Source organism: Eublepharis macularius, chromosome 12 (genome assembly GCF_028583425.1).
Source record: "Eublepharis macularius isolate TG4126 chromosome 12, MPM_Emac_v1.0, whole genome shotgun sequence".
In the NCBI taxonomy this organism is placed as follows: Eukaryota; Metazoa; Chordata; class Lepidosauria; order Squamata; family Eublepharidae; genus Eublepharis; species Eublepharis macularius.
Window position 1 is genome coordinate 1,861,386 of NC_072801.1, and position 12,944 is coordinate 1,874,329.

The 12,944-nt window shown below is 47.3% G+C and overlaps 1 protein-coding gene across 7 annotated transcripts in view; it reads right to left on the reverse strand.

Annotated features, from left to right (window-relative positions):
- SLC5A11 (solute carrier family 5 member 11) overlaps nt 1–12,944 on the reverse strand; it is a 59,650-nt gene that overhangs the window by 14,871 nt on the left and 31,835 nt on the right. For all 7 annotated transcript variants that reach the window (XM_054992735.1, XM_054992731.1, XM_054992732.1 and 4 more), the window contains one exon: nt 6,170–6,275. In XM_054992735.1, coding sequence (XP_054848710.1) covers nt 6,170–6,275 — 106 coding nt within the window. The remainder of the gene's footprint in view (nt 1–6,169; nt 6,276–12,944) is intronic.

Consider the following 12,944-nt stretch of genomic DNA (forward strand, 5'->3'; position numbering starts at 1 on the left):
CTACTGTTTGCATCTACTTCTCCCTCCCCTCTCCACCTATATATCTGACCAGTTTCTTCTTGCCCTCCATGCATCTGATGAAGAGAACTGTGATTCTCGAAAGCTTATGCTACAATAAAGTTGGTTAGTCTTAAAGGTGCTACTGGACTCTTTTTGATTTTGCTACTACAGACTAACACGGCTAACTCCTCTGCATCTCTGATCATTCTCGTCGCTCTCTTCTGCACCCTCTCGATTTTGTCCACATCCTTTTTGAAGTGAGGCCTCCAGAACTACACACAGTACTCCAGGTGTGGCCTGACCCTAAGAGAGGGACTATGACCTCCTGCAATTTCAATGCAATGGCCCTTTTGATACAATCCAAGACTGAGTTTGCCTTTTTTGCCACCGCATCACACTGACTGCTCATATTTAGTTTACAGTCCACTCTTACCCCAAGATCTCTTTTGCATACATTACTACCCAAAAGTGTATCCCCCATCCAGTATTTGTGCTTCACATTTTTGTGGCCCAGATGTAATACTGTGCACTTATCTATGTTGAATTGCACCCTGTTCACAACCACCCACTTCTCCAGAGTATTCAGGCCTTGTTGAATTTGAACTCTATCTTCTTGGGTATTTGCCACTCCTCCCAATTTGGTATCAGCAAATTTAATGAGTAGCCCATTTACCCCTTCATCCAGATCATTGATAAAAATATTGAAAAGTACCGGACCCCAAACCAAGCCCTGCAGCACCCCACTGGACACATCCCTCCAATCTGATGAAACGCCATTGATCACCACGTGCAGTCCTTTAACCAGTTCCTGATCCAACAAACTGTCCTATAGTCCAGTCTGCAGTTTTCCAGTTTACCCATTAGAATGTCATGGGGAACCTTATCAAAAGCTTTACTGAAATCCGGGTAAATCATGTTGACAGAGTTCCCACAATCCTCGTCGCTCAATCAAAGAAGGAAACGAGGTTGGTCTGACAAGATCTGTTGGGGACAAAACCATGTTGACTGCCCCGGATCACTAAGCGGTCCTTCAGATACTTACAGATTGATCCCTTTAAAATCTGGTCTAATATCATCCCAGCAACAGAAGTCAAACTGACTGACCTGTAGTTTCCCAGGTCATCCTTCTTCCCTTTCTTACAGACTGAGATAACATTTGTTCTTCTTCAATCTTGTGGCACATCTCCAGTCCTCAAGAAGGCCTTGAAGATGATGGACAGAGGCTCTGCAAGTTCTCTAGAAAGGTCTTTGAGTACCATTGGATGCACACCATCCGGCCCAGGGGATTTGTAGCCAGGTGCCTCTCCACAACCTCTCTGTCAATGTCAACTAGCCACCCAGGTGTCCTGTCATGTCTTCTACCATCTCTAGATGGGCTCGAGTTCTTCGGGGAGATAACAGAAGCAAAAAAGTCATTAAGCCTGTCTGCTTTTCCCCTGTCCTCCATCAGAGTTTCTCCTTCCAACTGCCTCTTTTACCTTGCGTTTGCTTCTCACATATCTGTAGAAGTTTTTCTTATTGTAGCGAGCTCCCCTGGCCAGACCCAGTTCATACTGAGCTTTGGCTTCTCTGATGGCTGATCTGCAGTACCTAGTAACCCTCATATATTCCTCTTTTGAGGTTTGTCCTTCTTGCCATTTCCTGAACATTTCCTTTTTCTCCCTTAGCTTATTCTGGAGCTTTCTGTTCATCCACATCGGTTTCTTGGAGCCCTTACCATGTTTCCGTCTTGTTGGAATAGTGAGGGCTTGAGCATGTTTGAGAAGAGCCTACCCTTCATTTGCTCCTTTCCCTTCCAGCACACTCCCCCACGGAATGACTCTCATTAAGCCTCTGAGTTCATTGTAGTCAGCCCTATGAAAATCTAACCTACAAGTCTGGCTACGAACTTCCTTGGCCCCCCACAGCAACAGGAATTCAAGGAGGAAATGGCCACTTCCTCCTAGGGTCCCCACCACATTCACCCCATCTACCAATTCTTCCCTGTTGATTAAAATTAAGTCAAGTATGGCTGAATCCCTTGTAGCTTCCTCCACCATTTGAAAAAGAAAGTTATTGGCCAGGCAGGTCAGGAAGTTGCGTGAGTCTTGTCGGTTTGCTGAGCTTGTCTCCCAGCACACATCGGGGAAGTTGAAGTCACCCATAATTATAAGGTTCTGATGTCTGGATACTCTACCAATCTGTTCAAGGAAGGCAGCATCCATTTCCTCTCCCTGGTGAGGTGATCTGTAGCAGACTCCAACAACAATAGCCATTTTCCTTCCTCCCCTTATTTCCACCCATATACTTTCCACTGGGCTGTCAACCATATTCTCCAGAACATGCTGACAATCAAGCCCTCTCTTCACATACAATGCCACTCCACCTCCTCTTCTACCCTTCCGGTTTTGCTTGAACAGCTTGTACCCATCCACTACCACATTCCAGTCATGGGAATCATCCCACCAAGTCTCAGTAATTCCTACTATATTGTAGCCCTCTGTTTGCAAGAGAAGCTCAAGCTCGTCCTTCTTATTACTCATACTTCGGGCATTGGTATAAAGGCACTTGTAGTCTTGTACCTTTGTTTGATCTGTCATACCCAGGTGGGACCCCGCTGTTATCTCTTCTTCATTGAAGTCGCAATGTCGATCATCCCCTTCCCCTTGCGGCATCAGTTTAAAGCTCTCCTGATAAAACTCTCCAGGTTCTTTCCAAACATTTTCTTCCCTAGCCTTGAGAGGTGAATCCCATCATGTGCCAGAAGGCCTTCTCTGAGAAAACTTATCCCGTGGTCCTTGAACCTAAAGCAATCCTGCCGGCACCACCACCTCAGCTGATTCACCTCGAGTATGGTCTGCTCCCTTTGCTTTCCTCTTCCTTTGACAGGAAGGATAAAAGAGAATACCACCTGTGCCCCCAATGTCTTCAACTACCTTCCAAGAGCTTCATAGTCCTCTTTAATTCATGTGATGGTATTTGCAGTCATGTCATTTGTTCCCATGTGAACCAGCACAAATGGGTACTGATCAGTCAGTCTGATCAGTTTCGACAGTCGGTCTGTAATATCCTGAATTCTGGCTCCTGGCAAGCAACATATCTCTCGGAGTAGGGGATCTGGCCTGGACATATGATGTTCCATACCCCTGAGCAGAGAGTCCCCGATGACCACCACTTTCCATTTTCTTCCACTTCCGTGTGGCCCCATACCCCCTTCACTCCCTCCTCCAGGTCTTTGTGGTTCTCCTTCCACTCTCATCTCCGTCACCATCTCAAGCACCTCAAAATGATTCTTGACCTCCAGTGGACCAGAGTGTCACCTTAGTCCACGTCTTCCAGTTTGTACTGCAGAACTGAGAGGAGGTCAGAAGGGAGATCGACTCTTCCTTCTTCTCTTTGACTTATTTCTTCATGCTTGTGCAGAGCCCCCAGGCTTTTCTCAATAAAATCCTCCCCTTCCTTGAGTTCCTGAAGGACGGTGATCCTCTCTTCCAGGCTCTGAATCTTCTCCTCCAAAAGCCTGACCAGCTTACACTTCTGACAAGCAAAGTCCGCCTTCTCTTCCAGGAGGAAAACTAACATGGCACACTCCATGCAGGTGACTGGAAAGGGGCCTTCTGTCGACATCATCGCCTCCCAAGTATATTCCAAGAGTACTCCGAGCAGAGTTTTGGAGCCCACAGGCCAAAAGGCAGAAAAACAGGGGGAGGGGGGAACCCTTTACCTTCTAGCAGCAGCTCACCACGTGCTCTCCACTCCTTGCCTTAGCCCGGCTGTCTCAGCTCTGCCTCTGGCAAGGAGGAGCCTTTTTCCCTCAAAGGGTCACTTCCTGCCAAGTACTGCAGAGCTCAGCACAGTAAGGGCGGGGCTTGTAATCAACAGCAATCAACTGCAACTCACTCAGCCCCCAACCGCCCACAAAACACAAACAGCCCCAAACAGAACCACTCTCTAGGAAGCTACAAAAACCCACTCACTCTCAGCTACTCACACAGCAGCTAGGAAGGCAAGGCAGAAAGACCCCCTCAAAAAAAAAACCCTTCTAGCAGCAGCTCACCACGTGCTCTCCACTCCTTGCCTCAGCCCAGCTGACTGATTTGCTGACACCTTTAGTGGAAGTTGTTTCAATAGAAGCGATGTCTCTTTAAGCAGCCACACATCAAAAGTTATAAACTTTCCATCTTGTGTGGGAGCAGATCAAAAGAAAAGCTGGGGAGACTAAGGAGTAATGTTTGAAGAAGGCTAAATAAAAAGAGATGGATAAGCAGTGACACTTGTTGATGGAGGCCAAACTCCTTTTTTTGGCAAACTTCATTCTGTTCTTGTTCTCTGGAAGTTTGAATGCCTACCAAATCACCCTCCACATTCTCTCATTTCCCCAAAATGTTCTGGTCACTTCCTCCTACAAAAGCATCCCTATTGATCTTTTAAGAAGGTAATTACAAGGCAACAATACTCTATGTATTAAAAAAATGACACTACTCTCTGTATTCTTTTGTTTGTTGGCAAATGAGTTCATCTCAGATTTTAATCACTGTCTATCACTAACTTCAAGAGAGATTTAGTTCCTAGGCTGAACAAAAGGAGTGACCTAACCACACAATCAAGTTTTATCAAATGATGTGCAAAATGTCATCAACGGGGCAGGATTTGGCCACCTGATGCTTCTAAGGGGCCTAATTCCTCATGCCCTCCATATGTCCACCTTGATTCTTGGTTGCCAAACATACACTGGGAATTCTGTGCATAGAGCATAATTCTCAGTGCACATGGACCCAATTCTGCTTGGTAATGCAGATGTGTGTATGTTATGTGCCATCAAGTCGCCTCTGACCTATGTTGACCCTATGAATGAAAGACCTCCAAAACATCTTATCATTAACAGACTTGTTCAGATCTTGCAAACTGGAGGACATCACTTCTTTATTGAGTCAAACAATCTCGTTTTAGGTCTTCCTCTTTTCCTATTGCCTTCTACTTTTCCTAGCATTATTGACTTTTCCAGAGAATCTTGTCTTCTCATGTGACCAAAGTACGATAGCCTCAGTTTTGTCAGTTTAGCTTCTAGGGAGAATTCAGGCTTGATTTGATCTAGTACCCACTTATTTGTCTTTTTGGCTGTCCATGGTATCCGCAAATCTCTCTCTTCCAGCACCACATTTCAAATGAATAAATTTTTTTCCTGTCAGCTTTCTTCACCATCCAACTTTCACATCCATACATCGTAATGGGGAATGCCATAGTTTGGATTATCTTAATCTTGGTTCCCAGAGAGACATCTTTATCTTTAAGGATCTTCTCTAGCTCCCTCACAGCTGCTCTTCCAAGTCTCAATCTTCTTCTGATTTCCTCGTTGCAGTCTCCCTGTTGGCTGATGATTGAGCCAAGGAATAGAAAATCTTGGACAATTTCAAATTCCTCATTGTCAACTTTAAAATTGTTTAACTCCTCAGTAGTCATCACTTTTGTCTTCTTGATGTTCAGATGTAATCCTGCTTTGGCACTTTCTCCTTTAACCTTCATCAGTAGTTGTTTCAAGTCTTCACTATTTTCTGCTAGTAACGTGGTGTCATCTGCATATCTCAAATTGTTAATTTGTTTAAGAACTGTTTGTGTGTCAGGCTTTTATTTTATAGTTTTATCAGATTTAGATTTTAGTACTGCTGAGTTTCTTAAATACAAGGAATTCATGCTATTGTTATAAGATTTGCACGCTACCTTTATGGTGAGAATATTGTTTCAGTTGTCATTGCTTATTGGTTTATTTGTAATTATTAATACTATTAATTTTATTATTGCTATTATATTTATTACTTTACATCTTCAATCTCTATGTTGTAATATTAGTAATAACAACAAAAACATTCAATTTATATACTGCCCTTCATGATGACTTAACACCCACTCAGAGCATACATTATTATCCCCATAACAACAACACCCTGTGAGGAGGGTGGGGCTGAGAGAGCTCCGAGAAGCTGTGACTGACCCAAAGTCACCCAGCTGTTTTCAAGTGGAGGAGTGGGGAATCAAACCCGGCTCTCCAGATTAGAGTCCCACGCTCTTAACTACTACACCAAACTGGCTCTGAAAGCTGTTATAGAAAAGTGGGGAACAGATAGATAAAATATAAATGAGGAGATAAGTCAAAACTCTTTCCCATTTGACCCCTTAAAGTTCTCAGACTCACCTGCCACAGTGTAAACTGCCGTGATTATCAACAAACCAATAACGGCCAAGTAGAGATCCCAATGCAAGGCCTGTTGGATGAATAGAGCCCCAGCGTACATGTCGACCTGGGGGAAAGGTTATGCAGAGGATTATCAGGATGACACCTTTGTAGTGGGCATCTTGCTGAGCAGTGGAAGAGGCCAGTATGGAAAGGAACCAGCCGTCCTCACCAAGAACCATCTTGAGGAAGCCAGTTTAAGGGCTGCTCCTTCTCACCCATTTTAATAGCTCTGTGGCTCTTATCTCAGCCTCTTTCCTTTCTCAGCCTCTTGGCTGTCACCTTCAGTGACAGCCAAGCTCTGTTGAGCTCCATTCATAAAGCTACGTGCTCTTTTTGCACAATGGAGAAGCCTATTCATTAGGGGAAATGCTTCAACAAGAATTTAACTGTGTGGGCTGTCCCAGTTTATTCATGGGCAGGAATCTCTGGGGCTTAGAGATCAGAGGCTGCACCATGCTGAGAGTCTGAGTGCAGCCACCCATTAGGTTGAAGGTAAATAGTGTGTTGAAGGTAAATAGTGTGTAAAAATAGTGTGTTTTTTGCTTCTTCTTCCTGACATGCCTCTTATAACTGCCAAAAGAAGGACTCTTAGCTGCCAGCAGGCCCAGAGATCTTCTCAGGCCAAGTCATTGGGGGGCAAATGGTATTAAATGAGCACAACCAGTATAGAGCAGTAGAATTAGGAGGGATCACAGGCTGTCCTGTGGGAGGAGCTCATCCACACACACACACCCAATGCAAATCTCCATATGCCCAACTGGAGGTCAGAGTCTGTGCAGAAGTCTTTGCAAAGCAAATAGCTCTGATTGACTCAAGGTAATGAGGTGAAACCTAAAATACGGCCCTCAGGTCAGTAGCCATACAAGCGGCATGGGGAGCTTGCAGCGATGGTGTTTTGTTTGACTCAGTTTATATTTTCAGCTTTCTAATGGCTTTTTCACTCTTGTGAAATTGTTTCATGTGAGTTTCTAGTTATTTGGAGGATATTTTTAAACTACTTACTACCCCCAGGGAAACAATCCAATGGTACTGGCAAAGAAGTTTTGCTAGGATATTTTACTTTTCATGGTAACTTGTGGGAACTATGTAAGCAACCTTATTGAAATATTTAAGTGGATTCACACTAAGGTTATTGGAAATGGGCCTCTAAAAAAAGAATATTGGCTAGGAATGGTCCAATGACACATTCTGTCAGATACGCCTCCAGCATATCTGCCATGTGTCATGAATGTCTTGCTGCAGTGTGTAGTGTACCTCTGAGAACATGCAGAGGGAATCTGTTTTGCTGACTGGTCACTAGCTGCTTATCTTGCAGGTATTTTGGTTACCATTTCCTGGCTGGCCTGTGAACGTGGCCTTGAAGTTCCAGCTGAGACCGCACCCACCTCCTAAGAGACTGAGCAGAACTCATCCTTTCCCTCCTCCCCTTTTTCCTGGTTGCATGACCCAGCGTGCCAAAATCCTAATGGACTTTCTTTCCCATTGGGGGTGCAGAGTCTGCCCTATAATTAATCTTGCTTTGTTACCTTGCGTCACTTTCCAGTGATCCTGTCTGACCATCTTGATACTGGTATTCTTCTTTAATAAAATAACTTTAACTCATACACCTGAGTGATGCAGTGAAGTGCTGGGGGGAAATACCTGGCAAGACCTGACATTTTGGATGAAGTCCCAAAGTACCCCTGGAACCAGAGTCCTGAACTTCGCTACCTGTGCCATGCCAGACGAGACGGACAAGGGATCTCATGAGATGCCAGAGGGACTACCATCCAGCCCCGTGCAACTGCAGGGTGCTGGAGGCAAAGTGCCAAAAGGATTAGGGGCACGCCTCAAGTCGGGGGCCAACTACCTGAACTGGCTGACCACTACCCCCAGGGAAAGGGCACCCAGGGGGCCCGATGGCTGCCGAAGCTGAGAAGAGAAAGCAAGGCAGCAGGGCAAGCTGTTCGAACTGAGCATGAGCAACCCTGCTACCGTGCTAGAGGAGGCGCAGACCGCCCCAGGAGACAACAAGATGGGAGGAGGTGATGCTGGCTCGACAAAAGAGGAGCCTGAAGATCTGGATAAGCTCGAGCTCCCCCAAGATGTTACCAAGGAGATGCGTGCCCTCTGGGGGGAGATAGATGACATTAAAGAAGGACTGGAAGAACTACTGGATGGCTTCCGGGAGATAATGCGAATCCTGCCACAACCGGGGCCACCTGTGGGGCCTCTCCTGGACGGCGATGTGCCGGGTCCAGTCCCAGGACCACAAGATGTGCCGGCGGTGCCTGCACCTCAGCCACAGGGGTGGCGCAAGCTGGACACCTGGTTCAAGGGGGACCCCGAGGAACTAGGTTTCTTCCTAGTCCAGGCTATGGAGTTTTTCTGAGAGTGGGGCCCTACCTTCCCCAATGAAGCTAGCCGAGTGAGTTACTTGGGCTTGTGGTTGGGGGGCCCGGCGGCAAAGTGGTATGTGACCCTGTATAGGGCCCATGCCCCAGAACTAAGAAGCTTGGAGGCGTTTGTCTGAGCCTTAAGAGAGCAGTTTGAAGACCCACTTGAGGAGGAGAGGGCGAGGACCAAGCTGAAACGGATGCGGCAGGACACCAGTCCCATGCGAGAATACACTGTTGAGTTCCGGCAGTATGCCACCAAAGTGAGGGACTGGACTGAGGGAGTAAAGATTGAGTGTTTCCGGGTGGGCCTGAACCCAGATTTGGTGGCCAAGGCGTTGGTGCAGAATGACCCCTGGACCCTGCTGGGATGGATTCAACTCACCTGTGAGATCGAGAATCGGGATCAGGTGGTCAAGCTACTGCGGATGCAGCACCAAGTGGGTCAGCGCAGACCCCCCTCGAATGCCGGGGCATGAGAGAGGAAGCACTCCTGAAACTGCCTCCTGGTGACTCAGCAGGCCCTCCATCTTAAACGGGACCTCTGCTTACAGTGTGGGGGGTCAGGCCACTTCACCGCCGACTGCCCAGGGCTGAGAGTGGAAGTTCCAGAGAAAGGGCGCAAGGCTCAGAGGAACCCAGCAGAACCTTCAAAGGCCCCTAAGAAGCTGCTGTGGCCGAGGAACACAGCCACCACCAGCTTGAAATTGGAGGAGGAGTTAGAGTCGTCCAGCAGAGACCCGTCTGGGGCTGAGGAAGACCAGAGGCTGCCAGTGGGAAATGAAGATGACCTGCTGTAAGAAGACCCCGCTAGCAGGTTGTGGGGAAATCAGCACCTGAAGAGGTGAGACCCAAATGGGCCCTGTTTTATTTGCCTGTTACGCTAGTGAACCCTCAGAGGGGGACACACATCGGAGTAAGAGCCCTAATTCACTCGGGGTGCACTAGAGACTTAATTGCCCGTGTGTTGGTGACGGGATTGGAGCTAGAGGTGAGCAAACTTGCCCATCCCATTGTGTTCCAACAATTGGATGGGTCTCGAATGAAGGGGAACCCTCCCAGCTACAAGACTGAGTTTACCCCTCTGGGAATGGTGAGCCATTGGAAAGCCCGGACATTTATAGTTAGCGTAGCTACTAAATTTCCCCTTGTGTTGGGAGTGCTCTGGCTATGTGATCATGACCCATATGTATGTTGGAGAGCCAGTGAGCTATGCTTCCCTGGGGAAGAGTGTCACACGTGTGGAACAAGGAGTGGGGAAAAGTGGCGCATCCCATCCCAGAAGCAGTGCTGTTGACCACAGAGGAGAGGAAGCAAATCCCCCCTGAGTATCAGGACTTGAGCCAAGTGTTTGATGAAAAAGAACTAGACAAGCTTCCCCTCCATAGGGCTACTGATTGTGCCATTGAACTGATCCCCTGACAAAACTGCCAAAAGGGAAACTATACTCTATGAGAGAACTGAGCTCCGAAAGTTCATTGACAAAAATCTGGTGAGAGGGTTTATTAAGCCCGCAAGCTCTCCCCATGCCGCCCCGGTGCTATTCCACAAGAAAAAGGATGGGGGGTTGCTACTGTGCATGGATTATAGGGGGAATCAATTCAGTTTCGATGTCTAACGCATACCCCCTCCCCCTCATCAGAGACTTGTTGGGAATGGTGGCTCCAGGTAAGATTTTCTCTAAACTGGACTTGCAGGATGCTTACTTTCAAGTAAGAATCAAAGAGGAGGATGAATGGAAGACAGTGTTCAACACCCCTTTGGGCAGTATAAGTACTTGATCATGCCTTTCGGTTTGCAAGGGGCTCCGGGTTTTTTTAATGAATTTAATTAATGAAGTTCTGCACAAACACCTGTACAAGGGGGTGGTCGTTTACCTAGATGACGTGTTATTGTTTTCGCAAGATTATGAATCACATGTGAAATTTGTGCGGGAGGTGCTGAAAACCCTGCAGGTCCACCAGGTGCCAGTTAAATTGTCCAAATGTGAATTCTATAAGAAAGAGTTGGACTTTCTGGGATACAGAGTCTCGAGCCAAGGGCTGAAAATGGACCCAGCGAAGGTGCAAGCCATGGTGGGGTGGGAAGCCCCCAAGACCGGATGGCAGCTGCAGTCATTCCTGGGCTTTGCTAACTTTTACCGACCCTTCATAAATAACTTTGCCCAAATCTCCTTGCCGCTAACTGACCTGTTGAAAACCAAGGGGAAGGGGCCACAGGGAATGAAGCCTAGTGCTAAACTACTATGGACTGCTGAGTGTCAGGACGCTTTTGAGTGCCTAAAGCAGTGGTTCTCCTCAGAGCCGGTCCTGCACCACCCAGATGAGATTCGCAAGTTTATAGTGCAGGTGGATGCTAGTGATGTGGTGATGGAGGGGTGATTTTACGGGAGGAGGATAACTTACACCCCTGCGCCTATGTGTTGAAAAAAATTTCGGATTCTGAGCATCACTGGGCGATCTGGGATAAAGAGGCAGCAGCAGATAAACTGGCTTTGTGTACTTGGAGACATTGGTTGGAGGGGGCTAAAATACCATTTGAAGTGTGGCTGGATCATAAGAATTTGGAAGCGTTACGCATCCCTCGCAAATTGGGCACCAAGCAGTTACGGTGGGAGGAGTTTTTCTCTCAATTCAACTTTGTATTAAAACACCTACCAAGCAAATCAAACTTCCTAGCAGATGCCCTTTCGTGCCTCCCCCAACATGATAATCAAAAGGAGGAGGTAGTAGACACTATGTTTTTGCTTGCCCAGCTGGGAGAGGCAATCGTTACTAGGCAGTGGGCGAGAAGCAAAGCAGCACTGCCTGTCCTCACGGAGTGGGAAGAGAAAGTGAAAACTGAGGTGGGAAAGGAGCGGGAGGAAGTACCCAAGGATGAATTGGAACAGGGTGAGCACAGAGGCTGGTACCGGCAAGGCAAACTATATGTTCCGGCTAGCCTGAGAGGAGAGGTGCTGAAAACCTGTCATGATGCCAAGTTGGCTGGGCATTTCGGGTACTTAAAGACCCTACACATAGTTCAAAGACAATTTTGGTGACCCAAAATGAGGTGTGATGTGTTGTAATATGTCTCTACTTGCCAAGTGTGCCTGATGGCACACACACACACCCCATCGTGAATGTCCAACCGCACTATGAAGCTGAGGAGGTTTTGGACTCTAAACTAGAGATGGGCACGAACCACAATATGAACAAAAAAAAGCCATGAACTGCCCAATCTGCTGTTCGCGAACAAGCTGTTCGTGAGGCCCCGTTCTAAACGAACAGGTGGTTGTTGCAGACCTCGTTCGTTGCTTTTTGTCAAGCCAGACAGTCTGGCACCTGCAATCAATTCCCTTGGTAACTTAGGCAGGGATTGTCTAAACTCTGTCAGAACTGCTGTTGCCCTAGAAACCCCAATCTAAGCCCAATTTAGCTTGTTAGGCAGGTCTTCCTTTCAAGTGTGGAGCTCCAAATTTGTTACAACAAGGGAGGAGGGGGGCTCCCAGCTCTGACTTTGCAGACAGTGGAGAGACAGTTGCTGTTGGCATTTTGATAGAGAGTGTGCATTGGAGCTTGAATTTTCTTTCTGTGTGGTGGGATAGAGATCTACCCCTTCAAGTTCCAGGGCTGCTGCCAGGCTCTGGGCCAAGCTATTATTTATTATTGGTACCTTTCCTGCTGCCTGCTCAGGTAAGTTTTCTGGGAGTGGTGTGGTAGGGATCTTGACTTGGATGATGGCTGGAGGAAAGCCTGCTGGCCCCCACAAACAGCCAACCACAAACATGTTCGTGAACAGGGCCATGTTTGTGGTTGTTCATGAGTCCCTGTTCATGGATGACAATGAACATCATGTTTGGGGGAGGGTTTCCGTTCGTGCCCATCTCTACTCTAAACTGAAACGGGAGGAATTATTTTACTTAATTCAATGGGTTCATTGCAACAACAGTAATGTGGAGTGGGTAAAGGCTTCTGATATGAATGCTCCTAAGCTTGTACGTCAGTTTCACAAAAAGTACCTGGAGAAACCGGGGGGGCAGGGTCTTGCTGCAGTGTGTAGTGTACCTTTGAGAACATGCAGAGGGAACCTGTTTTGCTGACTAGTTGCTAGCTGCTTATCTTGCAGGTGTTTTGGTTACCACTGCCTGGCCGGCCTGTGAACGTGGCCTTGACGTTCCTGCTGAGACTGCATCAACCCCCCAAGAGACTAAGCAGAGCTCGTCCTTTCCCTCCTCCCCTCTTCCCTGACTCCCTGGCTCAGCACGCCAAAACCCTAATGGACTTTCTTTCCCACCGGGGGGGGGCAGGGAGTCTGCCCTATAATTAACCTTGCTAAGTGACCTTGCGTCACTTCAGCCACTGATCCTGTCTGACCAT